Below are 25,877 nucleotides of genomic sequence, written 5' to 3' on the forward strand. Positions count from 1 at the left end.
CAATATATCATGCTTCTCCTCGCTCTACTCGCGCGACTGGTGTTGTTGAGACAGCGGGGAGGGCTGGGGGTCGCCGTCGCGAAGATGACTGGCTACGCGCTAGATGCGGCGAAAGGCGAGACCAGTGTCGAAAGAGCGTGAAGATCTGTAGTCCGCAAGAGAAATCGATTTTTGGCCGACGCACTGACGTTCTGCTGTATTTGGAAATCAGTTCCCGCCTCCATACGGCCCTCCTGCTCACAGCTCAGCTACTGGGGTAAATATTACATGACTAAATCAACGGATGTGTTTCATCCTCTGTTATGCTCAACCTGGCTTGCAATGGCAAGAGCGCCCGAAGGCGGTGAGCTTCCACCAATAGCTGGGTCTCACGTATGCCTTGCGTATGCCACGCAATGTACGCATGTCCGCTCAAAAGAGACGCTTGCCTCGTTGTTCTCATCGACTCGAAAGATGGCGACGACGCAGAGCAACACTGAGTCTACTTACACTGCAATCACTTGTGAGTCCCTCTGTCTTGCCCATGACTACTGTTTACCATTTTCTTCAAGATATTGGATGCCGCGGTCCAATAGCCCTCTCAAAAACAACTTTCAAGGTGTTCAAGTCCCGATGCCCGGTGCGCGCCATTGTGTTCATCGAGGGTTTTGAAGATGCGGGATACCCAATCGATTCGTTGCACAAGGCAATTGCAAAGAGGGATACGGAGGCTACGCCTAAGCCATCTACGAATTGGTGAGATTTCGTGCTCTGTCTATGCGTCTTCGCGGATCTTATCAGGATGGATAGCTTTGCAAATCTCGGGAAGAAAAAGAAAGCAAAATCGATGGCAAACCCACCCATGATCTTGTAGGTTCTGCCGTTTTGGACGCTGTGGCTGTTCTGATCTTGCGCAGCTTTTCTGAGCCTACGACGAATGTTGAAATCAGGCTCTATGTGACTGACAAGGATGAAGAGAAACTACTTGCCCAGACGAAGGTGCCATTGAGCTGCCTGGATGGTGATGGTTCGTACCTGACGTATATTCTGGCTATATGTGCTGACCGTCTTGATAGTCAAAGTCTCCTGGACGTCTCCCGAGTTGTTGGGCTCCTTGAAAGAGGACCCCGTTATGACTTTCAAGCGTACCACTCACTCTGAGTTTGACTCCAAGCTCACGAGCATTGGCGATCTCCCTCCCATCAACTCTATCTTTCTCGCTACCTTCGCCAATCTTAAGCGTTTCATCGGAGTTGGGAAAGCATTATCAGAGGTAGCCCATTTCCATTTTTGTGCATTCAACTGACTTATCCATGAAACCCAGCTTACGACCCCGGCTGGTAAAGTCATCATAGGGCTAGTGGAAGCAATTGCCTTGGTAAGAATTCAATCATCTTTTTGCGCGAATCGACTTCAACTCCTCCGTTCAGGAATGCGACGGTTACGTCAAGCGCCGCGAATCCGTCACCGGCTTGTTACAAACTGTCGGTGACGCCTGCATGCTCGTTGCAGACTGGGACAACCGCAAGCTATACCAACATCGCCCGAACCAAACTAAAGTCTATCAATACGTGTTTCCAGCAGTATACCGATGCCTCTACTTTGTCGCTTCGCTGTCGCCAACCAAGATTGGTCAGTGTTCCATTGTACGGAGCTTTATGATGGCTCATCGTCTTCATCAGCTGCGAACTTGCACGACTTAGAAGGAGAGATCAAGAGGCTTCAAGGGCAGCTTGGGACCATCATGCAGCGTCTTGAGCATAGCCGGGATCTGGATATGCAGGAAATGCTGTGCGACATACTGCATATTGTCACCAAAATAGGTGGGTACGATGCAGTTCTAAACAACTAAATCTGACGAAACGTAGAGGATAACTTGTTCGTGAATTCGCTTCCCCACGCGGACGATGCAGGGCTTGACCCATCGAAGTCCTGTGCCGACGGCACACGTGAAGCCATTCTTACACACATTCAAAAGTGGGTCATTCTCCCGGGGGCTCAGCGCGCCTTGCTGCTGTATGGTGTTGCTGGCAAGGGAAAGTCGGCCATTATCCACACCGTATCACGAGCCCTCGGAAACGTCGAGAAACAGCAGTCGTCTCTTGCCAATGTGGCTTTTTTTGCTTTCAATCGATCAGTGGCCAATCGTTCCATCGATAAACTTCTTCTTACATGGGCCTGGGGCCTCGCGTCACGCGACCCCCACTATCTGCGTTATTTGCGTACCCTCGACATGGAGCACGTTAAAGGCTCTCCCCTTGACAATCAAGTAAAGGCTCTATTGATTGAAGGGCTGAAGCATGCGGATAGCCATAGACCCATTGTCTTCGTTATCGATGCTCTGGATGAATGTCTGGAATTGCGTCCCTTGCTCAACCTTCTCGACCAAATCTTTTCGTCTTCATCCGATCTTCCGCAAAATTGTCGCTTTCTCTTTACTTGCCGGCCAAATGCGGATATCCTCGTGGGGCTCGACCGTTCATCACTCATAGAGCGAATATCACTTGATGACGAGCAATGGCTCACTGTCAAGGACATCCACATCTTCGTTCATGAGAAACTTGGTAAATGGCCTGATGTTGCGCACCTCGTGAATCGTGTCACAGATGTGGCGGAGGGCTTGTTCCAATGTGCTGCTCTCCTCTGTGCCGAGCTGACGGGTCCACAAGTGAGTAGGGAACGGTTCATCAGGAAGTTAGAAGTTGGGGATTTCAATACTCTGTATGGAACATACGAGCAGGTCCTGGAGGCGTACATCGACCCACAAAACGAACTCCGGCTGAAAGCGTTCAAGCACCTAATGGCATCAATATTCCTGGTGCGCTCACCACAGCACCGCGATACCTTACTGCCGCTTGCCGCTGCCACCCTGTCTCGTGAAAGGCAGTCTGCCTCGAAGCCATGTGGGCAGTGGTCTGCCTTGCAGTCAGGCGAAGAGCGGTCAGCTTTGGAGTCAATCCTTCCCTTGCTCGGCTCTCTGCTTAGTGGAAGCACCTTTGACGCCAATGAAGTGGCCGTTTTACCCCTTCATACCTCTTTCCGCGACTTCCTTGTCGAGCCAGTCAAGGTGCCTAAAGGACCTGACTTCTCAGTCGATATCGGGCCACGCCATCAAGAACTGCTGGCTCTGGCATGTCTCGACATCACTAATGCCCAGCTCAGATTCAACATGTGCGGTTTTGACACATCATATGCATTGAACAGCGAAATCGACGGTTTCCAGGAGCGGGCCAAGAAGCTTGATCCTGAGCTGAAGTATGCGTGTCAATGTGCCGCGTATCACCTAGACAAATCCCTCGGCCAGCTTGATGAGCAGGTCACCCCCACCGATACCCAGAAATCGCGGGCTGAAGAACTTAATCACCTGAGAACGGCTCTTTCATTTTTTCTCAAGAATCGTTTCCTGTATTGGCTCGAGATCCATAGCTACATGAAAAGCTGGCAAGATGGGCCAGGCGGGATGCTGCCATGCTTCCAGAAGTGGGCATCAGTGAGTGTGATGTATTCCATTGTCACTCTTCATTGTTGACTAATTATCAATAGTTACACTTGCCTGGAGAGCTCGTCTCAATCCTAGCGGACTTCATCAAATTTGAGAAGCGCTTTCGCAATGGCTACATGCTCTCTGCACCACAGTTGTATTACTCAGGACTTACTTTTTCCCCTGAAGCATCAAAAGTCAGGCAACTTTACGAAACCCAGTTTTGCATTCCCATAACCGTAACCAACGGCCGTGAAAAGATATGGCCTCCTACAGAACCCCTAGTGATTCATGCACAAGGCCAGGTCACTTCCGTCGCGTTCTCGCCTGACGGGGCAAAAATCGTGTCAGGGTCATGCGACAAGACGATCCGCATCTGGGATGCTGCAACAGGCCAGCAAGTTGGTGATGCGCTCACTGGGCATGAAGACGAGGTCACTTCCGTTGCATTCTCGCCTGATGGGGCACAGATTGTATCAGGGTCATGCGACAAGACGATCCGCATCTGGGATGCTGCAACAGGCCAGCAGGTTGGTGATGCGCTCACTGGGCATGAAGACGAGGTCACTTCCGTTGCATTCTTGCCTGATGGGGCGCAGATTGTGTCAGGGTCATGGGACAAGACGATCCGCATCTGGAATGCTGCAACAGGGCAGCAGGTTGGTGATGCACTCACTGGGCATGAATACTGGGTCACTTCCGTTGCATTCTCGCCCGACGGGGCAAAAATCGTGTCAGGGTCATGCGACAAGACGATCCGCATCTGGGATGCTGCAACAGGCCAGCAAGTTGGTGATGCGCTCACTGGGCATGAATACTGGGTCACTTCCGTTGCATTCTCGCCTGACGGGGCGCAGATTGTGTCAGGGTCATACGACAACACGATCCGCATCTGGGATGCTGCAACAGGCCAGCAAGTTGGTGATGTGCTCACTGGGCATGACCACGGTGTCATTTCCATCGCGATCTCGCCTGGCGGGACAAAAATCATGTCAGGGGCATACGACAAGACGATCCGCATCTGGGATGCTGCAACAGGCCAGCAAGTTGGTGATGCGCTCACTGGGTATGAAAGCCGTGTCACTTCCGTTGCATTCTCGCCTGACGGGGCGCAGATTGTGTCAGGGTCATACGACAACACGATCCGCATCTGGGATGTTGCAACAGGCCAGCAAGTTGGTAATGCGCTCACTGGGCATGAAAGCCGTGTCACTTCCGTTGCATTCTCGCCTGAAGGGATGAAAATCGTGTCAGGGTCATACGACAAGACGATCCGCATCTGGGATGCTGCAACAGGCCAGCAAGTTGGTGATGCGCTCACTGGGCATGAAAGCCGTGTCACTTCCGTTGCATTCTCGCCTGACGGGGCGCAGATTGTGTCAGGGTCATATGACAACACGATCCGCATCTGGGATGCTGCAACAGGCCAGCAAGTTGGTGATGTGCTCACTGGGCATGACCACGGTGTCATTTCCGTTGCGTTCTCGCCTGGCGGGACAAAAATCGTGTCAGGGGCATACGACAAGACGATCCGCATCTGGGATGCTGCAACAGGGCAGCAGGTTGGTGATGCGCTCACTGGGCATGAACACTTGGTCAGTTCCGTCGCGTTCTCGCCTGATGGGGCGCAGATTGTGTCAGGGTCATACGACAAGACGATCCGCATCTGGGATGTTGCAACAGGCCAGCAAGTTGGTGATGTGCTCACTGGGCACGAAGACGAGGTCACTTCCGTCGCGTTCTCGCCTGATGGGGCGCAGATTGTGTCAGGGTCATACGACAACACGATCCGCATCTGGGATGCTGCAACAAGGCGGCAACTGCAGGACGCAGCGGCCTCCTCTGCTACGGGCTCCAGCAACACAGCAAAAGGACATGGAAGTTACGTGCACGCCAATGATGCCTTGTACAAACAAAGATGTCCCCCGCCTCGTCTATTTTTTCGCCGTGGAGAATGGCTTTATCATGCGGGCAATCAAGGCTCCCGAGCTGCCCGCATCCTCTGGATTCCTCCTGTGTTCAGAAACCACATTATAGTGCTCTACCCGTGCTTGATGGTGATGTCGACCCGAAAACGGATTTTTCTTGACATACAGGATATTGCCGTAGGTCCTCGTTGGAAAGATATCAAAAAAGCGCAGGCCATTTCTTCCTAAGTACATAAACATCTCTAAATTGTCCATGTAACATCAATCTACCGTTTGCCATCCACATGTATTGCCGTCCTTCCTGAGAAGCGACAACACTGTTGCCGTGATACCTGGGTAAAGTGGCGAGACGTGAGTGCCACAGCATGTGCTGATCCATATGCACCACGAGCTCCCACCGTGAACTTATAAGGGCCAAGCATCTGACTCAGGCGTTACCAGCCATTTCTACGGAGGGGAGCGAAATTGTGGCCCTACGGCCACTCGTACGCTAGCAGGATGTAGGACCACTCGTGGATACGTTGAAGGCCTCGTATTCTCGTGGATGAAGGGGACGCTGACTTAGACATTCGTGCGCTCCGCACGACCCGAAGGCATAGACGGCTACCATATTTATATGATGAGTAGCAGAGACGGAACAAAGACATGGAGAAAAAAAGAAAAGCTGTGAGAACGAGTTAGGAAGAAGCGGAGGAGACGGGGATATTGGGTGAAGATGAATCCAGGATGTACGATGGAGACTGGAGCTTGAAATCAGAGCGAAAAATAGTTCGTTCCCCGAACCACCCCAGTATTCTTTTCCCTCTTCCGGTCCACCGCCCTCATCGTCTGCCTCTCGATTCACCCATTCACCGACTATGCAGACAATTCAAGTGTCCCAAGTCAACGTCTTGATGATAAACTAGGTCGCTACGTTCGACCCGCAGACTGTGGAGACAGCGCCCCCGTACACGCACTCAGATACGCATCGGGCATTCATGTTGTCGCTCGCAGGCTCAGCAGGCTCAGCCACAGGTTTCCTAATTCCGAAGTTCCGAGTACTTGTGTGCTGGAGTGCTGGAGCGGGGAGCACCATGGCGGCAGCGGGGAGAGGTACAGATAGTGGAAGCAATGAGAGGCTGCGCAGAGAAGGGGGACTTCTCGAGTGGCAGCCAGGACTTGTTGGCTGTTGGTGGCGTGGTGTAGTGATTTCTGATGCAGTGATAGTCGTGGAGATGGTGCGTCCACTTCATTCTCTTTCCTCCACAATATCAAAGCCAGTGCGACGTCGCCATTGAGGATAAAGCGGTCGTAGATGGAAGGGTAGATAGACACGACCCATCCTTCTGATTTTGCTACGATCCCTAATGGTGGCACGGTGCGTGAGTGGATATGCGCTAGAACTCGTCCGCCTCTTTCAGGGCGGCTCCTCGGATATCAGTTGATGCTCTAGTGTTCTCTGCTCCTTGAAAAAACGAAAAACGCACACGGCGCGGCGATCGCGACCGGCTTTCGTACATCCATCATCAGTAGCATCGGTTGGCGGCCGTGAGTAAGGGTAAGAAATGGAGATGCATGGCTGGCATGGGGCAAAATGGGAGCTTCCAGCAGGGCGGACGTGGAAGACAGGGCAGACGTGGAAGAGGGTATTGGTGAGGTCCACGTACTAAGAGAGTCTGCTGAAAAGGGAGGCAGGGGTAGGCTCTAGAAGAGCAGGGCTAGCATGGGCCAGGGTGCGTTGATTTCTGCGATTGCTCGATCCATGCGAAGATTGGTTTGAGCTGGGCGGAGTGTTGCCCCGGGGTATCATGACGCTTGTGGTACACCCGCTCTCATCGCTGAGGCCCAGCAGAAAGCGTCATCGACAAGCGTCCTGAAAGAGCGTTAGATACAGCCAAGAGTAAATTAAACTCACCGATGGTTGATGAATGTGAACGTTCGCCATGCCATCCTCTCCGCTTCCAGCTGCCACCTGCCACCACCAAGTCGCGGCCTAACCGGCATTCCATTCCCAATCGATGATCGCCGAACCTGCGGTCCCTGAGACGGACGGTGCATAAGTGACACTGGCCAGAAATGGACAAGAGGATGAGGGTCATTGCTGAGGGACATCAAAACGTTGACCGTAGTTTTGAGTAGGGGACCAGCAGTCATGCCGCCAACGAATGTGTAAATACTGAAAGCGAGGGCGCGCCCGACGCGTCCGTAGGGATCCCGATTGTTAACGACTTGATCTACGAGAGACTTCATTTGATTCGTGAGGAAGTTGGTCCCTGCGATATTTGCGAGTCTGCCGATGCACTCGCTGCTCGCCTTGCGAAGGACTGGGTCGCCATCAACCAGGGCCTCCTAAACAAGAGGCCCGCGATCAGTATTTTACAATGTGTGGAATCACGAGGACGCGTCTATCTTCAAGAAAGACGAAAGCAAACCGGTGACCTGTCCGCTGCCTAAACACTCTCTGGACCTTCCTGTTCGAGGGAGCCAGCAACTCTCAGGGCAAGGACGAGCGCTACGGCTGAGTTGACGGACACGGCGGCCTTCCGACCTAGGCCTGGTTGATTCCACCATGGAACCAATGATCTTAGGGGACGACGACGAGTCTTGAAGCGGCAATAGCTGAGAAAAAAGCGTGATCGCAGCATCTACAACGGCGGTAGATGGTGGCGCAGGTTCAGGGATGTAACGCTCAGTGTTGATCAACATAGACTGGCAGACCGACAGCTGATCATGTTCGGAAGCTCCCAAGATGGGCCTGCGAAGCTGTACACGGGATAAGTTAAAAGCGAAAGGAACGGGCGTCGTGACTTACTAGTTCATCGATAGAAGCTTCCACCGAATCTCGATTCAACCTATCTCTGCTTTCGCTTTCAGCCATATCCGTCGCCGCAGTATCTGCTCCCTCATTGACGAGGTGAGTTACGCCATATGCGTACCCATCTCCGCTCTGCCACACAGAAGTGAAGGAACCGGAACTTGACGCGATCGCGGCTTGAATGGAGGGCCCTGCATAGCCGTCTGGGCTGGCAAAGAGAGCAACGGTCGATTGCAAAAGCCTCACTTGGGTGGACTGGGTAATTCCGCTGAACCCTAGAGCCGAGAAGCATTGGAAAACCCTTCGTCGCAACAAAGCTTCGCATCCCCGTATATGTCAGGCCCTTGCTAACCCAGGACAGCGTCCGCTCGTTCAAATACGACAGATACTTTGCGGTTTTCGTTCGTGAGATAGGCTGCAATGTCCTGCGCAGACTTGCCTCCACCAACAATCACAATCCGCCCCGCTGAATCAGGCGCATTGGCATCAATCGGCTTAACGATTGACAGTAGATCGACCATCTGCGAGCGAAACTGAGAGGAGTGATTTACGGGACCGTTGAATTCGGACACTTTCGCGGCTGCTGGAGAGACTTCGTCATCAACGGACTACTGCAGCCCTATATAAATTGAAAATTGACGAGACTGCGTTGATAAAATGAAGAACATACTCCGGTGCAAAGTACTATCTTCGCATACCTCAGTACTTGACGTATCTGCGAGCGCGTGTCCTCGATCTCAACGAGCCAGCGGTCACCAGAATCGTGTTGTTTGATTTCAAGGACCTCGGTGTTGCAACGAATACGGCCATTTAGGAACTCGTTAGCAAATGCAGACATATATGACCGCATGTCCTCTCCAGTAAGCCGGCCAACAGTCTCGGGCATGGGTAGCGGTGAGAATCGAAACTCTCCATATACACTAAGGTTTGAGAGTCATGAACTGCAAGGGTGATTCTAAACTTACTTGTTAATTGTTAACCCAGGGTAGACACGCTCTTCTGCCCAGATACCTCCAAGTGTCCACTGTCGTGTCGCGCGTGAGCAGCTGGATGTCTTCGAATCCATCCTGGAGTAGGGTGTAGCCGGTGATCAAACCAGCCGCACCAGCACCAATAATTCCTACAGCACTTGAGCGGGGGTCTGCCATGATGGGGATTACACTCACCTCTATCAAACGACCCGAGTCTTTGAAGCGTGACAGAAGCTTTTTTCTCACCGAGGCTTGTGTGATGCGAACAAGACGCGGAGAGCAGTGACACAGGCACGAGACTCGGACTCACTGAGCGCGTGAACGAGCGGTGCCAGCGTGAAGCACCCTAGAGCAGAGAAGCGAGCGCGTATGGAAGCAGTAACAGTAAGTATCAAACATCCGTCAGGTGAGATCGCTGATCGAGCAAGATGAGGACACCGGACCATGCATCGTATTGTGATGTTCGAAGTTCGAACAACTTGGACTTGTCGAGGTTGGTTGTTCTGTTATCAGATAACGCGTAACGTCCCCACGGTTCTGACTGGTAGATTGCCCCTGCGCAAATCCGGGAACTTGATCGGAAACTTGGAATATTGTCAGATCGACACTTTAAATCGGGAGATATGGGGAGGCGGAAGGGTGGAGAACCGTCTATCAGTACTCAGTGAGCAGTTGGTAGCAACCTGAATATGAGTGATTGATCTCCTTTTCGCCTCGAAGCTGCCGAAGATGGTACTTACCAAGGCAGGGCCCTTGTCGATGCCTCATAATTGTGGGCTGGTGACGACGAACGGACGTCTTGGGAGCACGCGAGAGGCCTGCAGAGAGACACCACACAAGACCCCGGGAAGAAAGGATCCACTGATACGCCAAACCCCTACGCGCCCAAGCACATATACATATTTCACCTACTACGCACTCGCTGATATGCAAGGCCCTCACGCCTGAGCTCACATATCACCCTCTATGCTCGTGACAGCTGATCCTACTCTCTTAACGCTCCCATTGAATGGTGCCATGGGCCTTCGCCGTGTCCGCTCGACGACCCTCAATCCACGCTCCCCAAAGTGCCGTTCTGTCGCGTCGAGCCCGGGGGTCAGGTGGTCTGGACTCCTTGCATCGGGTGAACGCGAGTATGGAGGGGGGGGGGACGATGCAGATCGACGCAGTCACGTTTCTGAACCCCGTTGAGTTCTGTAAAGCTCAAGGTTGTTGTGAGATGCTGCGTTGGAGCGAGGAGGAAACGAGGCATACCAGTGGAAGATAGCGCAACAAGCAGTAGCGATAGCGCGACAGCTTAAAGCCTTCGCGTAACGCGTAGATCGGTCAGGAGCTCTGGCCTACTGCCACAACGGCTCGCAGGTACCACCATGATGGTATGTACTACGGGATGTCAGCTCTTGCAGGCTTTCTCCACGCGGCCCGCTGGTCATCGAAGAACCGGACTTCACGAACCGTATTTTGGATTTAGCAACTTCACAAACCTCAGCCTCCAGCCTCATACCATTCTAGATCATCAAACCGGGAGGGTACTCGTGTACTCACGTAAGTACTCATATGACCAGCCTGTTCCTTGCCCGCTTTGCCTTGAGGAGTCCGAAAGGCAGCCTTCCTGCGCATGTAGATAACCGCGCACAAGGTCCGCCGGAGCGGGGCCAGGAGGCGAGGAGGTGGGTCATTCGTGCAGAGTGGGTAGACAGCCAGGAAATACGTGGTGTATAGAGAGAGACGCAGGCGAATGAGTCAGTAGGAAAAAGGAAAAACACAGCCGTCGGCAGGCTCTGTCAAGGGATATAAACATAGAAGAAGAGCAATAATGATATGATACGGAATGAAAGTGCGGAATGCAAATAGAATAGAACGACGTCAATGTAATACGGTAATCCAAGATATCCAAAATTTAAAGTGCAACTAAGCACATAGAATCCAGAATCAGTATATGATCGGTATATCTTCGAGTCTTGCTAGTCCCTACGTACACCCTTCGCGTGCGCACACACACACAAGAAGCCAAACCACACGAAGGGGCAGCAGAACAGAAGAGTCAAACGTCTAAAGCCAAACGCAAAGGCGATCAGATTGAATTCGAACGATGCATTGCCATAATCGCATAAACGCATGAACACTTCAACGTCAACAGCCAAAACCCTCGACTCATCTCAAAGCGCGAGCTTCCTCCTCTTCAAATGCGTCTTCACCATCCTCTCCTCGACCCTCCGTCCAATCCCCCCAACAACGCCCGACACATTCCCTAGCACATCCCTGCCCACCACACCAGTCTCCTGTGGCGCATACCCGCCCGCGCGATTATCCAGCGTCCTCGTCGGCTGAACATGGAAGCTGCTCCGCACGGTCGGACTCCCCTCCTTCTTCTCTCCCACATCCGGGATACTCGCCTCGTTCGCGGCCCCGCCGAACACCGTCGGCGGCTCGTGCGTCGAGTCGTCGTCCTTGCGCGAAGCGTACACCCCAAGCGCGATGCCGCCAGCGATGAGGATGAGCAGCACGATGCCAAGGACGTAGACCCACCGCGAGAGGCGGTTCGTGCCCGATTGGGTCTTGCGGAGCCAGAGACTGCGAGTAAAGAGAAGTTAGTATTAGATCGATATTGAAGTAAGGAAGCGTGAAAGAAGTAGAGGGGAAAGCGAAAGCAGAGGAAGGCGGAGAGGGGGATGAAAGGGAATGAGGACGAGAACGCACCTCTGCTTCTCAGTGGTCTGTTTCTCGTTCTCCACCTTCGCGATCATACTGAAGCGGCGCCAGAAGTCGTCGCCGCGTTCGCCGCGCTTGGGGAGGAGCGAGCCTTCGTGGTCGCTCCTGATGATCGCTTCAGCGTGGAACTTGACATCGCGGTCTGTCGGGGGCCCTGGGGTCGGGCGCACAAACGCGGGGGTGATGGGCGTCATAGGCGGGAGGAGCGGGTGCGGGGTGTTCGGCATGCGTGGGGACGCAGGCGGGGGCGGCACATTACGCGCATTATTAGGTATCTGAATCCCAGGGGGCTGACGACGTGGACCTGAATCTGCGAATTCGAAGTTGAAGTTTGGTGAGACGGGGGATCTGTTCATCGGGTTGTGGTTGTGGGAGTTGGAGTCGTCAAACGGGTTCTGCATGGGGGGATCGAAGGGGTTCGGCTGGCGGCCTTGGGGGGAGGGTGGGGACGCGGCAGGCGGGGGTCTGGCGAGGTTGAGAGCGGCTATGGGGGCGGGATAGCCTGGTCTTGGCGCTGCGATAGGCGGGGGTGACTTGGCATTGATGGACCGTGAATTATTATTGTTTTCTGATGTGGCAGCGAGAAGCGCGGCCTGTCTCCCCCCTTGCTGCTGCTGCTGCTTCGCGTTCGGGCGCGGGTCACGCTCGTCGTCGGAATCGTCGTCGTCGTCCGACATGTCAGCAGTCATGAGACCGAGACCGAGTGCGCCGACGCCGGAGTTGCGGTCGTTCGGGTTAGGGGTGCTGTTTGGGTTGTTGTCGCCAGCGGCGAGGTAGTTGTTGTATCTGGTAGTATTTCGCCAATCAGTTGAGCTGCACGCGCTACATCATGGAGAGATAAAGCGTACACATCGTAGGTCGAGGATCTGGCGCTGGGATCCTGGGGTTTGGGCTGGCGGAGTCGCCTGGTCTGTGCTTGCGGGCTATCGTACTCTTCGTCCGGGATATCTGTGGCATACGGGGGCCGGGGTGCCATTGGGGTATAGGGATATCTTGATGTCTATTCTGATATTGTTGTTGTTGTTGCTTGAATATATGTATAAGTGAAGTTGAAGATGTGGAGAATATGTATATGGGTGAAAAAGAGTGTGGGTGGGTGGGTAGCGAGCGTCGGGGAGGCCTTGGAGAAAGGCGGGAGGCGATTCTAGCTAGGCAGGCTAATTAGAAATGGGAGTCGGTGAACAAGACAGACGTGCGACAAAAAAGCCTGGATGATGCACGCTGGTGTCACCCGTCACTGTGACTCGGAACCATGTGTGCGTCACGCCTTGACGACCATCATCCATCAAAGCCGAGTCCCAGGCCGCCAGTTGTCGACACTATCGCGACAGCTGCCCAAATGTGTAAACACTTCTCATTTTTTCGTGTCGCGGCGGTCCGATGAAATACCGTTCAAGTGACGATCAAGGATTTCGGCGTGTGGATGACATGCTCAGACGTGAGTATCTGTACACCTCGCCATAACAGGAACACCGTCGAGCTTTCAACATATCTTGCGGTGGCAGAGGCGACGACGAGACTAACGACCTACGGCCTCGTTCACTAAAGTACTGGCGCCTCGGGAAGATAATCAATAAAGGAGGAGCGAGGAGAGGTAAAGTGGTTGATGTAATCAAGTGGACAACTAGAGTTTGAACAGTTGTTGGTTGCCCCGACCCTCGTCCAACTCGATTTTAGAGAGCTTAGAGAGGCTAGGGCGGGACATGGAGTGTTCGAGACCACGAGACCAGCGACAGATGATGGGGACGGTGACTATCCTGTTCCATGTGTTGGAAGCGCTGGGCATGCGGTGGTGTTGCTCAACCGGACGGTGAAGGCGAGGGCGTTCACGAGCACTGCGACTACTTCTTCCGGATTGCAGGACTCGATCCAGCACACAAGTGCGTAGCATGGCTTTTCTGTCGCTTTGTCATGTGCTCAGTTACTCTTCAGCGAGTTGTTCTTCGTAACTGCAATTAGCAGGCTATCTATCCGACGAGGCACTGCCATCCCCAGCGTACCTATGTGCCCCAATTGATGTTACACTACACATGATCCAGATTCCATTGACTCCTTTCGACTCCCGTAGCATCGAGTCTGGGACGGCCATTCCCACCCAAAGAATGAGCATTGCTTGACAAAAGTTTCAAGATTAGGCTTTCTTACACTTCGGATGCACTCAACATTGGTCATGGTCTAATACAGAGCATAGGTAAGTATATGACATGTTATCAACTCCCACCACTCCCATCTTCTTGAGTCTTCTATTCTAGGAGGGCCAAGGATCTCTCCGTCAGTTTAAGCTTCGACAACCGCAGGAGAGACTGATATCTCGAAACCTTCTTGACTGAGTACTTGACGTCCAAGGGCACCATCAAGAATGTCGCTGCCCCACTCGTTAGCCACAGACACATTTCAGCCTACCACCCTCGCGATCGGCCGATCCACGGTGGACATCGTATGGAGTTGCCTGGCATTAGTGTTCTCTTGCACTTGGGTCGCCATCCACCCAAACATCCCCCCTCGCCGTATTCGCTGCTCGCGCTGGAAGATGCTACGGCGGCGCCTTCTCCTGATGCTCTGGACTGTCCTCGTGCCCGAGTTGGTGGTCATGTGGGCGGCACACCAGTGGTTCGACGCCAACCAGATAGTTCGTGCCCGCGCTGCTGGTTTGGATGCGACGGGCACGAGAGACATGGCGCAGAGGCACGAGGCGGGGAAACCCTATGATGGGAATGAAGGCGAGGACTGTAGTATCGTTCGCTTGTGATCAAGAAGCAGCTAACACGGTAATGATTGATCATCAGGCTCGGTATGGACTAGAATACACGGCTTCTTCGTGCTCATGGGAGGATGCTCTGTATTGGTCGATGGGCAGCCAGTGCGACCACATGTCGTGCAATCACTCATAGAAGACACGTCTCTCAATCATCGCAGCCACACCCCCGTTATCGCCTGGCCGGTGCTCTGTGCCGAAGAAATCGAGGACAAAAGCAAGGGTGACGCGTTGGCCAAGCTTCTGGCGCTCGCCCAGGTCGCGTGGTTCGTCATCCAACTGGGCGCGCGGTTTGTTTCCGGTCTGGCGTTTAGCGAGCTGGAGGTGATGACCCTCGCCTACGCGTCTATCAGCGCGCTGCTCTACTTCTTCTGGTGGGACAAGCCGCTGGACGTGCACCACCCCATCCTCACAGAGGAGCGCGACGCCCCGGCTAGTGCCCCCACCTTCATATGGAGGTCGGCGCTGACTGTGTCGGCGCTCTTCTACGCCCATGCATGGATCATCGAGGAACCAGCCGACCCCGACAATGTCGACCCCTTCGTCAAAATTCATTTTACCCCGCTGGCCACCCGGAGCGACAAAATGTCGCTGGCGATGTGCGGCTTCTCGAGCAGTCTATTCGGCGCCATCCACTGCATCGCCTGGCATGTTCCCTTCCCGAGCGCTGCGGAGGCGCGCATTTGGAGAGCCTCGTCCGTCTTGGTGACCGCCATCCCCCTAGCATGGTTCCTCCTCTCTTGCATGACCATGTTTATAGTTGAAAGACTGCAATATTACCCTGCTTATCCCATGAGAATCCTCGCCGCTGTGGGACTGTGCATCTACTTTATGGCTCGGGTACTTCTTATTGTGGAGGCATTTGTTCTGCTTAGGAGTCTCCCGCCCGATGCTTACCAGGTCATTGATTGGACTGCATATATTCCTCATATATAGGTCTACAAATACAAGGACACTGTGTATAACCCACTTCACTACCAGTCTCAATCCAACTAACCGCCATAAAGCGCGTATCTGAGCAATACTGAGGGGATAAAAGGTCTACCATCTGCGCACCAGTGCCGCTTACAAGAGCCAATCCGATAGCTGACACTACGTTGAGGCAGCGCGAGAGCTTCAAGCTTCAGTACCGAGCTTCAGCCTTCTCTCATCGGGAGTCACCACCACGGATCAGAGCGAGCAGAAAGTCCACACTTCAGCGCGGCTCCAACCGCTGCTCGACGTGCCTCAGAGATGGATGAGATGCAGACACAGGTGAGTGATCGACAAGACTACATTGCCATATCGAAGTGGGCGAGGCCGGGGTTTCATTCACAACGGGAGTGCGAGTTTGCATTGAATTGAACACGGTCCGTTCCCACAACGGCCTCTTCCTCTTCCAGAATCCAAACGTCAGTTGATCGACTGAGATTCTGGGCACATCAGCACGAAGCAGCGTCACTTACCGTCGATATGCAAGCGATCACGCGTGCCATCGATTACCGATAAGCCACAAAATGACTGGGGTCGACAGCAACCGCGGAGGTTTTCGTGATTTGTTTGAGCAGGAGATATAGCACCGCCGGCACCCTCGAATATCAGAACGCCAGACGAATCACGGAATCTTCTCGTGCCCAAGCGCAAGGTATCGCACTGCCGACGTTCCAAGCCAGAGGTTTCAATTGAACGAAGTAGGGACATTTCTCGCGCTATTGACTTCTGGAAATGAATGACAGGGTGCTCTTCGTGGAGCCGCTTCGTCTTGTTTTTGCAGGAGATATCACGATGCCGGCGCACAGGTGCACTGCGAGCGTTCGTCTTTTACCTTTATCTGGGCATTTCCTTCTGTATAAAAGGAGGCCGTTACTGAGAGGACGAGTCCCCAGTTCAGGCTTCAACAGCTCGCAACTTCTAACGCTTCTGCCGCTCAAGGTAAGCCACTTCGGAGGCTCAGTGTACCCATCCACTCACCAAGTCACCGTGAACGCCATCGTCCGGATCCAGCATCCAACAAACGCGACAGCCCATACTGCACAACATGGTCTGGGTATCCAACCGCTCGAGCCAATCCATCAAGCTCTGGATCACCGTCAAGAACGGCGTCGGCTCGGACCACTTCTACCGCGTCACGCCGGAGGTCGCGCTCCTCGAGTCGTGGGCGAACAACCACTGGGCGCGGAAAGGCGTCGAGACGGCGCACGTCACGCTCGAGCGCAGCGGCCGCAAGTTCGAGGCGGCGGTGGGCGCGCTGGATGTGCTGACGGTGTACGACGATGCGTATGTCGTGCAGCCGTCTGCTAAGGTGGGTGGCTCGGTACGTGTTGTGCGGTAGGATAGTGGGCTGACGGCGCGTGTGTATTGAACGGCAGACGGATCCCACGACGTAGGGATCAGATATCAAGCGCGGTACGGTGGAGGCGGCTTGAAGCGACGAGGTGCTGACACGAAGAGAGTATGTATGTAAGACATGAAGGCTACTATCTTGCGAATTTGAGAATCTCTAGCCCCGTGTGCGTGCGGCCTGCGGACCGAAGAACCGAAGCGCTGCAGCGTTGTGCTCGAGCTTGTGCTTGTGCTTGTTCCTTTCAGCGAGTTGCGCGAATTTGCAGGCTGTGTGCGTAGTCTTTGAAGAAAGCGGGAGCATTGACATGGCGGGGATGCCCTAAAGTACTTGCCAAGTCGTGATGGTCAAGAGTGGGCGCCAGTATTATACAATGTGCATGCGCGTCTATTCTTATTCTGTGCCTGACACGCCTTCACTTACCAGCCTGGAGAAGAGACGGGAACAAGGAAGATAGCTAGTGCGCCGATAGATATGCAAGGGCGAGAATGGAAAGACCTCGAAGTCCAGCATCCTAGTGCATTGGCTCTTGCCCTACAACGGTTAGATCACGACACTATCTCTTCGCCCAACGACGATGGTTTGGACGTCGGCGCGCGCGATTTACGGTCCGCATTCGCAATCCTGCCTGGAACTGATACTCATCGTGCGCCGCAACGCAACGCAACGAACCCAAACCCGGAACACACACCCACGTACCACCCGCCTCATTTGGCAAGGGCGCCTAGAACATATGAAACACGAAGCTCCAATCCTTGACTAGCGACTAATGCTAGTAGCGCCTGGTTTGGACTATTTGCCTTGTCTGGATGAAGGTGACGCGCTAGCGCGCGACCGTCCCAGATCCGCTTTCGACCACACACACAATATACGAAGATCAGACTTGACGAGGAAGGAGAGGAAGGGGAGAGCCTCAAGACTCGGAGCCTCGGACCGCAAGCCGTAAACTGTGGCAGACTTATGGCATTACTGCTCGTGCGACTGCCAACACGTCAAGTGCGCGTGTTATCGAAGTCTGACTTACAAGACGCTGCAAGGATGGATGGCTGAAATCATGAGTCGCGCCCGAACCCAACGCCAGCGCCAGTAACAACTGCATCGACCTCGATTCCAGTCGACCCGCGATGTGTGCACTGTCTGAGCACGGTCCCCAGCGTGGCTCCAACTTAGCTCTAGATAAGATGGCCCGCACGACGAAGGGAGACGAGGGGATGAACACGTCCTTGTAGGGGTTTGTAGTCGCGTGTGCGCGGCCCATGCTACGTATGAGCTCGACCGATACAAAGGTTAAGGCGACTGCCGATAACGATCAGTATGGGTGTGTGCACAGGGGGTGAGAATACACCAGGCAGATGATAGAAGGAGAGGACACACACATGATGCACGATGCATTGATACTTGAAGATCAGGAAGCAGAACGAAGGCCTGTTGCCTAGGCGAGATCGAGTCCTCCGTTGAAGGTCCCCAGAGCGAGATACTGACGACATGGTGCTTTTGGTCTCCGGAAATGTATGTGAGTTTGGATTCTTGCGCATGGTGCAGCACGGACTGATGGGGACTCTAGTCATAGCCCCCGGAGTCTGCATCCTCAATTTGAGTAAGCATTACTTGATCGATTCACCGCGCAGCGGTCACGGTAGGGAAGATAACGGGGGAAGGGGCACCTTGAGGGAAGCAAGGCTCTATCATTGAACCAAGACACAGCATTCACACTTTCCTCGAAGCCATTTCTCCCAAATGGACGGCTGAGCGTAGGCCGGATGTTGCGGCAACCTGCGCCACGAAATACAGCACAGAGGAGAGCACGCATGGTGGGTCATAACCGCGGCCGTATCCTTCGTCCTAACAATGGTACGCGTTCCATATAGAATCCGTGCTACGTTCTGACTTTGGTGTAGATATTGGCGTGAGAGGAGTCGCGTCGCTCCGTCTTCTTGTCCTCGAGAAACACCAGCAGTAGTCTTCCAAAGGCGAGTCTAGTTCGGCTTCGTGGTCAACCGAGTATCATATTCACGAAACAAGCAGCAATATATATCTACAGAGCAGTTGAAGTCAACTCCAGCCGTCTCTTCGAAGCTTCGACAAATACCTGGGATGAGAGGTCCGCTGTCAAATGTATAGGCAATAATATTCGAGTCCGAACGTGTGGCTGTGATAGCTTTGGGAGCAATCGTCCACGTCAAAGCCAGGCCAAGAGCCTGCTGTGCCGTCGAGACTTCCATTCTCTACGACAGCGATCACTTTCCCTGCCATGGAGTCACGAGCGTACCCTGCGGACGCGCGAAAGGGACTTTGGCCGGCGTCAAGCTTTTCGTATCGTAGACGCGTCGCGAACATCATCAATTCCATTCTGAGGGTTCTTTTCTATGTAACGGGAGGCTACGGTACGGTGAGTCCACGATCCGTTCGTTTTGGTTAGAGGATGGATGACTTACATCGTTGTAGGAGAGCAGCGCGCTGCACTGGCCGGTACGTTTGGGCGATCCATCGGAACGCTGACACCGGCACCAAAGGGCCTCGGTTCCCCATCTCTGCACTTCAGGCGAATGTCTAGAGGACATTGACGCGCACGTATCCGACAACATGTATGCAGTACAATCAATCAAAACGTGGTTATTTTGGTTGAACCAGTGAGATTGCACAACGGAAAAGCTCTCTCTCAGAGCTGTAGTCTTGATGCCTGATTCCACGGCCATTGGTTTAACGTTTGGCGCTGAGGTATACGGTGAACCCCACGGCAGTGCCAGCAGCCACGAGGCATGCTTATTATAGCTCCTACACACAGCCTGTCAGACGTGTGTTCGCCAGAATCGCCTCATGGTTTGGGTGCCCCCACAGAACTCAACTGCAACCACAACAATGTCGAGTACGCAAGGAGAACAGAATGTCTACGTCGCGATTAAATGTAAGTGGTCTACCTTCACCGACGGCCTACTGGCTCACACTCCTCAACGCAGTCATTGAGAGCCGAAATCTGCCCTCGGGTAAGAAGAAAGACAAGAAGCGTCGCTTTTACGCTGTCTTGTCCATCGAGGGCCGTTCGGATGCGAAATTCGAGCTGCATGGGCTGGGTGCTCAGGACGAGAAAGTGGTAGACTTCCCCATGATTTTGTGGGTCCATAGCTTGAACCGCGTTGATTTGCGTGGCTAACCATACATCTCCGACTTTCTTCAGTTTTGCCAAACTTAGCACCGCGATCCAGATCAAGCTCTACGAGAGCACAAGTGATAAGAACCAGATACTTCTCGCGTACACTCAAGTGCCGCTTCGTTCACTGGATGGCGAAGGTACGGGCTTTACATGATGTTCACAAGCGCGCGAAATTGATGTCTTGAGCTAGTCGGGCTTAAACATACTGCGGATTCTGGGTTACAAACGGACGTCGTTCTTGGCTTTACGTTCAACGTTTCATGCACTCTTTCTGAGGAGCAGGCTGATTCTGAGATCAGGGCCCTTGAGAGCCGTTTGAAATCTCATCCGAAGTTGTGCAGAGCCTTCGAGCATCTGCGCCTTTTCTTAACAATTGGGGCTGCAATAGCAGAGGTGAGAGCTACAGAATAGTTACCCTATGAACCTTCACTGAACTCTTTATAGATAAACACCTTTGTCAAGGTTGCCTTTAAGGTGGTCACTGCCATTGCCTCGGTTAGTTTGTCTGTACCTTCGTCACTATCAAAACTGACACAATCTTCAGGTTATTGAGAAGTATCTTGTTGGCAAATCCTATATTATCTCCTTATTGGAAGACATTGGTGCCGTCTGTGGCCATGTTAGAGATCTGGATGTCAAGAAACATGGTGATCTACGGTTGAATCAGCATGCAGCATTTCAGGCCTTATTTCCGGTCATTTACAACTGTCTTCACTTTATTTGCTCACTTGGAAGATGTGATCTTTGTAGGTCCTATCATTCATTTTGACTGTGTGCAATGCACTGATACCTATTTACCAGTTGGGATGACCCTCACAGACACTGTGAAGACCCGAGTTGAGGAGAATGCCAACCTACTCAAGAGGGCTTTGGATGGGCTGAAGTCTGCCCACCAACAAGATACACAGGCTGCAGTCTTTGAGACTCTGTATGCTGTTGGTGGCCTCACAGTCCAAATGAAGAGTATGGACCATAAATTGAACAACATATTTGATGATATGCACCAGAGTAAGTCATGTCACATTGTTCAAGTGGGATTTGCTCTGATGGTGTGTAGAGGACAAAATTCTGGCTGAATTGCATTTAGCAAGCAATACACCAAAGCCAGCATCATGCTTAGATGGCACACGCACTGCAGTTCTTGACATTATTGAGAAATGGGGCCGAGACCAAACAGCTGAGAGGCTGCTACTTCTCCGAGGGGCTGCTGGAAAAGGGAAGTCAACTATCCTTAGTACAGTTGCACAGACCTTGGAAGATAGTCATGCTGCTGTGGTTCCATTCTTTGCTTTCAAGAATCAGTCCTTACCATCACTCATTCCCACATGGGTGAAGCACCTTGCCCGGCACAATGAAGGTTACTTCAAGTATCTGCATGGTCTCAACCCAGAAGATCGCTCAACCAAGAACACAGATCACCAATACAAGATTCTGCTGAAACAAGGACTAAGCCATGCCTATGGTGCAAAGCCAATTGTCTTTGCCCTTGATGCTCTTGATGAATGTCCCAAGGAGGACCTCAATGAGCTTGTGTCTATCTTAAACAATTTGATATCACTGGCATCAAGCCTCACATCTTCCATCCGCTTCCTGTTCACCTCTCGTCCTATTTCTGAAGCTTTGAAGTTGGCACAGGGGTTGGGCAGTTCTGCTCTGTCTTACGATATCAATGAGGAACCAGGCACTGTCAATGACATTCTGAAATTCATTCAAGATAGGCTGAAATTAACATCCCTTCAGGGGATGGTTAGTGAGGTTGCCAATGTTTCAGAAACATCCTTTGAATGTGCAGCACTGCTCTGTCGTGAGCTTACAACAAATCACTCAGGGCGAGTGACAAAAACAGTCTTCAAGAAGATTCTTTCTCAATTGCACCAATTGCCTGGCATGAAACTATATGGCTCTTACTATGCCATCCTCTGTATGCATATAACAGACAAGGATGATCTGGAGTTCTTTCGCCAGCTGATGGCATGGGTTCTTCTAGTGCGCTCTCCACAACCTCAGCAGGTGTTTAGAGCAATAGCATCAGTGCTACGTCCAGGACAAGAAACAGATGTTGATGTAATATTGTCTTGGCTAAGCTCATTTCTCCATGGAGCTGCACCTGAGGACAATGCTGCAATTACACCCCACCACACATCCTTCAAAGAGTTTCTTTTGGATGAGCAGGCTAGCAAAGAGTTTTTCATCAATATCACCAGTCATGACAAACACAATGAGCTTGCACTTGCATGTTTCAGGATTATGAATGCTGAACCTGATGGACTCAAGTTCAATATCTGCCAATTGCCTAGATCTGATGCTCTGAATAAAGACATGCCTGGTTTGAAAAGAGTCTCAGAGTACATTTCACCTGGACTTCAATATGCATGCCACTCAATGGCATACCACTTACAACAAACGGTGCATCCATCAAAGCCTCAATCAAAGCAGATATACACTATGGAAATTGCTGTGGGAATTGCTGTAATTTCTGTTGCAGTTTTGGCTTACAATGTTTCCCATTCTCTACTTTGGGCTCTACTGGTTGCAATCACTATATGTCTGCCATTACATGCATTCAGAACTGTAAGTACTAGGTGCTGCCTTTGGATAAGTGAATTAACAAGTATTTTATTAGATGATAGATCAATTTGCTTGGGAGATCTGCTTGAATAATGTGTGCTACTTTGCCACTCATTACATCACAATGTGGTATGACAAGGACTACTTCAAGTCTTCACAAGGTTTCAAGAAAGGTAAGTTGAAGTATACTATAATTTATCAAACATATCAATTTCTAAATTCTTTCCTGATAACCTTAGAAATTGAATTGCAGCTCAGACATTTTCTGGAGGAGAATTTTCTGTATTGGCTCGAAGCTCACAGTTGTATGAGTACATGGCAGAATGGCCCTGGTGCTATTCTACGTGAGCTGCACAAATGGGCATTGGTAAGAATTGTATCTCCCTTCACATGAGATTCTTCACTTAATTATTCTCAGTTCATGGATTTCAAGGAATTTGAACCAGTCATTTTGGACTTCATCCGATTTGAGAAGATATCCCGGGAGGGATACATGTCCTCTGCACCCCAGGTGTACTATTCTGGGCTTATGTTGGCTCCCCTATCCTCCAAGGCCTTCAAGTTCTATGGTCATAAATATTGCATCCCAGCAATGGTGACTAGTGGACAAGGGCACAGATGGCCCCGTGATGGCTATGTGATGAAAGGGACAAGCACAGTCAAAGCTGTTGCATTCTCAGCAGATGGTACCAAGATAGTGTCAGGCTTGGAAGATGGTACAATCTACATTTGGGATGCTACAGTAGGGGAGAGGATTGGTAAACCACTGGAAGGTCATGAAAGCAACCTCAACTCTATTGCATTCTCCCCAGATGGGACAAAAGTGGTGTCAGGCTCTAATGACAGAACAATCCGGGTCTGGGATGTGGAAGCAGCAAAGCAGATTGGTGATCCATTGGAGGGCCATGATGGCTGGGTTCAGTCTGTTGCATTCTCCCCAGATGGGTCCAAAATAGTGTCAGGCTCTGATGACAGGACAATCCGAGTTTGGGATGTGGAAACAGCAAAGCAGATTGGTGATCCATTGGAGGGCCATGATGGCTGGGTTTGGTCAGTTGCATTCTCCCCAGATGGGACAAAAGTGGTGTCAGGCTCTAATGACAGAACAATCCGAGTCTGGGATGTGGAAGCAGCAAAGCAGATTGGTGATCCATTGGAGGGCCATGATGGCTGGGTTCAGTCTGTTGCATTCTCCCCAGATGGGACCAAAGTGGTGTCAGGCTCTGATGACAGGACAATCCGAGTCTGGGATGTGGAAGCAGCAAAGCAGATTGGTGATCCATTGGAGGGCCATGATGACTGGGTTCAGTCTGTTGCATTCTCCCCAGATGGGACCAAAATAGTGTCAGGCTCTAGTGACAAGACCATCCGAGTCTGGGATGTGGAAGCATCAAAGCAGATTGGTGATCCATTGGAGGGCCATGATAACTGTGTTTGGTCTGTTGCATTCTCCCCAGATGGGACCAAAGTGGTGTCAGGCTCTGATGACAGGACAATCCGAGTCTGGGATGTGGAAGCAGCAAAGCAGATTGGTGATCCATTGGAGGGCCATGATGGCTTGGTGTTGTCAGTTGCATTCTCCCCAGATGGGACCAAAATAGTGTCAGGCTCTGATGACAAGACCATCCGAGTCTGGGATGTGGAAGCAGCAAAGCAAATTGGTGATCCATTGGAGGGCCATGAAGGCTGCATCAACTCTGTTGCATTCTCCCCAGATGGGACCAAAATAGTGTCAGGCTCTAGCGACAAGACCATCCGAGTCTGGGATGTGGAAGCAGCAAAGCAAATTGGTGATCCATTGGAGGGCCATGATGGCTGGGTCCGGTCTGTTGCATTCTCCCCAGATGGGACCAAAGTGGTGTCAGGCTCTGATGACAGGACAATCCGAATTTGGGATGTGGAAACAGCAAAGCAGATAGATGATCCATTGGAGGGCCATGATGACTGGGTTCGGTCTGTTGCATTCTCCCCAGATGGGACCAAAGTGGTGTCAGGCTCTGATGACAGGACAATCCGAGTCTGGGATGTGGAAGCAGCAAAGCAGATTGGTGATCCATTGGAGGGCCATGATGACTGGGTTCAGTCTGTTGCATTCTCCCCAGATGGGACCAAAATAGTGTCAGGCTCTAGTGACAAGACCATCCGAGTCTGGGATGTGGAAGCATCAAAGCAGATTGGTGATCCATTGGAGGGCCATGATGACTGGGTTCAGTCTGTTGCATTCTCCCCAGATGGGACCAAAATAGTGTCAGGCTCTGATGACAGGACAATCCGAGTCTGGGATGTGGAAGCAGCAAAGCAGATTGGTGATCCATTGGAGGGCCATGATGGCTTGGTTCAGTCTGTTGCATTCTCCCCAGATGGCACAAAAATAGTGTCAGGATCTTATGACAGGACAATTCAGGTCTGGAATGACCACATTTCACTTGGTGCTAGTCAATTGATCAGACACAATGACTGGATAAAATGGCGAACCAACGGAGATATGATTCGTCTTCTGTGGATCCCTTATCCCTACCGTAGTTATGTTTTCACAGCCCATCCATGTGTTACAGTCCTTTCAAAGCGCCATATCATCACTATGAATCACCAGAGCATTGTCTGTGGTAGCCAATGGGCAAAGATCAAGAAACAAGACTGAATTCTGTACTTATCCTTTATCCAAAGATATTGTAACTAGGCTCTCAATGGCTGTGTACGCACATCTGTCCAGGTTTTGTAAATAATATACCTCATCAATTATTTATTGCAGTGTATACATTTGGTGGAATGGCAATATATTATGTACCATGAAAAGACAACCGAACATTGATACTATGTCACTTGGTGGTAAGGGCACATGAAGCTTGAGATATTGATAATTGATGTGTCACCGGTCATTCACAAGGGTCAGTGAAGAGAGAAGTGGCGAAGAGAGGACAGGGGTGAAAGGAGAGGACAAGAGACTTGAGAAGTGTGCACGTTAGCAATTATGCGTAGCCTATCATCCAAGCTGTTGTCACGGTCGTCAGATCTCAGAGCCAGAGTTGTTCATGATAGTAACTAGAGGTCGAAGCCCAAGGCTTGGGATAATTTACAGGTGCTCCGTTCAGGTTGAGAGTGTCATTCATTTTAGTCTTGGGGTGAACATCGGTATAGCACTAGTTGAAGCTTTAAATCTAAATGCACACACTGCAATGGCAGCCCTACGCACATATCTATCAGTGCATAAGTCAACG

General features: G+C 51.8%; 6 protein-coding genes across 6 annotated transcripts; 4 read left to right on the plus strand and 2 right to left on the minus strand.

The window, feature by feature from the left end:
- Window positions 1-7,173: 7,173 nt before the first annotated feature.
- On the minus strand, window positions 7,174-9,330 carry PC9H_010801 (uncharacterized protein; the record flags this gene model as incomplete). The annotated part of the gene is made up of 7 exons (XM_036780294.1): window positions 7,174-7,240; window positions 7,283-7,716; window positions 7,900-8,130; window positions 8,180-8,457; window positions 8,535-8,790; window positions 8,853-9,102; window positions 9,194-9,330. The coding sequence occupies 7 exons, from the start codon at window positions 9,328-9,330 to the stop codon at window positions 7,174-7,176; spliced, it is 1,653 nt and encodes a 550-aa protein (XP_036627677.1).
- A 1,982-nt stretch (window positions 9,331-11,312) lies between these two features.
- Window positions 11,313-12,841, minus strand: PC9H_010802 (uncharacterized protein; the record flags this gene model as incomplete). Its single annotated transcript, XM_036780295.1, has 3 exons — window positions 11,313-11,727; window positions 11,854-12,651; window positions 12,714-12,841. 3 exons carry the CDS (start codon window positions 12,839-12,841, stop codon window positions 11,313-11,315), a joined length of 1,341 nt encoding a protein of 446 aa, XP_036627678.1.
- A 1,578-nt stretch (window positions 12,842-14,419) lies between these two features.
- On the plus strand, window positions 14,420-15,556 carry PC9H_010803 (uncharacterized protein; the record flags this gene model as incomplete). Its single annotated transcript, XM_036780296.1, has 2 exons — window positions 14,420-14,594; window positions 14,652-15,556. The coding sequence occupies 2 exons, from the start codon at window positions 14,420-14,422 to the stop codon at window positions 15,554-15,556; spliced, it is 1,080 nt and encodes a 359-aa protein (XP_036627679.1).
- A 1,081-nt stretch (window positions 15,557-16,637) lies between these two features.
- PC9H_010804 (uncharacterized protein) lies at window positions 16,638-17,025 on the plus strand (the record flags this gene model as incomplete). The annotated part of the gene is made up of 2 exons (XM_036780297.1): window positions 16,638-16,901; window positions 16,987-17,025. The coding sequence occupies 2 exons, from the start codon at window positions 16,638-16,640 to the stop codon at window positions 17,023-17,025; spliced, it is 303 nt and encodes a 100-aa protein (XP_036627680.1).
- Window positions 17,026-19,799: 2,774 nt separating this feature from the next.
- On the plus strand, window positions 19,800-22,109 carry PC9H_010805 (uncharacterized protein; the record flags this gene model as incomplete). The annotated part of the gene is made up of 9 exons (XM_036780298.1): window positions 19,800-19,845; window positions 19,898-20,051; window positions 20,116-20,228; window positions 20,282-20,484; window positions 20,536-20,586; window positions 20,636-20,738; window positions 20,893-21,099; window positions 21,149-22,012; window positions 22,102-22,109. The coding sequence occupies 9 exons, from the start codon at window positions 19,800-19,802 to the stop codon at window positions 22,107-22,109; spliced, it is 1,749 nt and encodes a 582-aa protein (XP_036627681.1).
- Window positions 22,110-22,783: 674 nt separating this feature from the next.
- PC9H_010806 (uncharacterized protein) lies at window positions 22,784-25,300 on the plus strand (the record flags this gene model as incomplete). The annotated part of the gene is made up of 3 exons (XM_036780299.1): window positions 22,784-22,832; window positions 22,899-23,026; window positions 23,078-25,300. The coding sequence occupies 3 exons, from the start codon at window positions 22,784-22,786 to the stop codon at window positions 25,298-25,300; spliced, it is 2,400 nt and encodes a 799-aa protein (XP_036627682.1).
- Window positions 25,301-25,877: the final 577 nt, after the last annotated feature.

Source organism: Pleurotus ostreatus, assembly GCF_014466165.1.
Source record: "Pleurotus ostreatus strain PC9 chromosome Unknown scaffold_8, whole genome shotgun sequence".
Lineage (NCBI taxonomy): Eukaryota > Fungi > Basidiomycota > Agaricomycetes > Agaricales > Pleurotaceae > Pleurotus > Pleurotus ostreatus.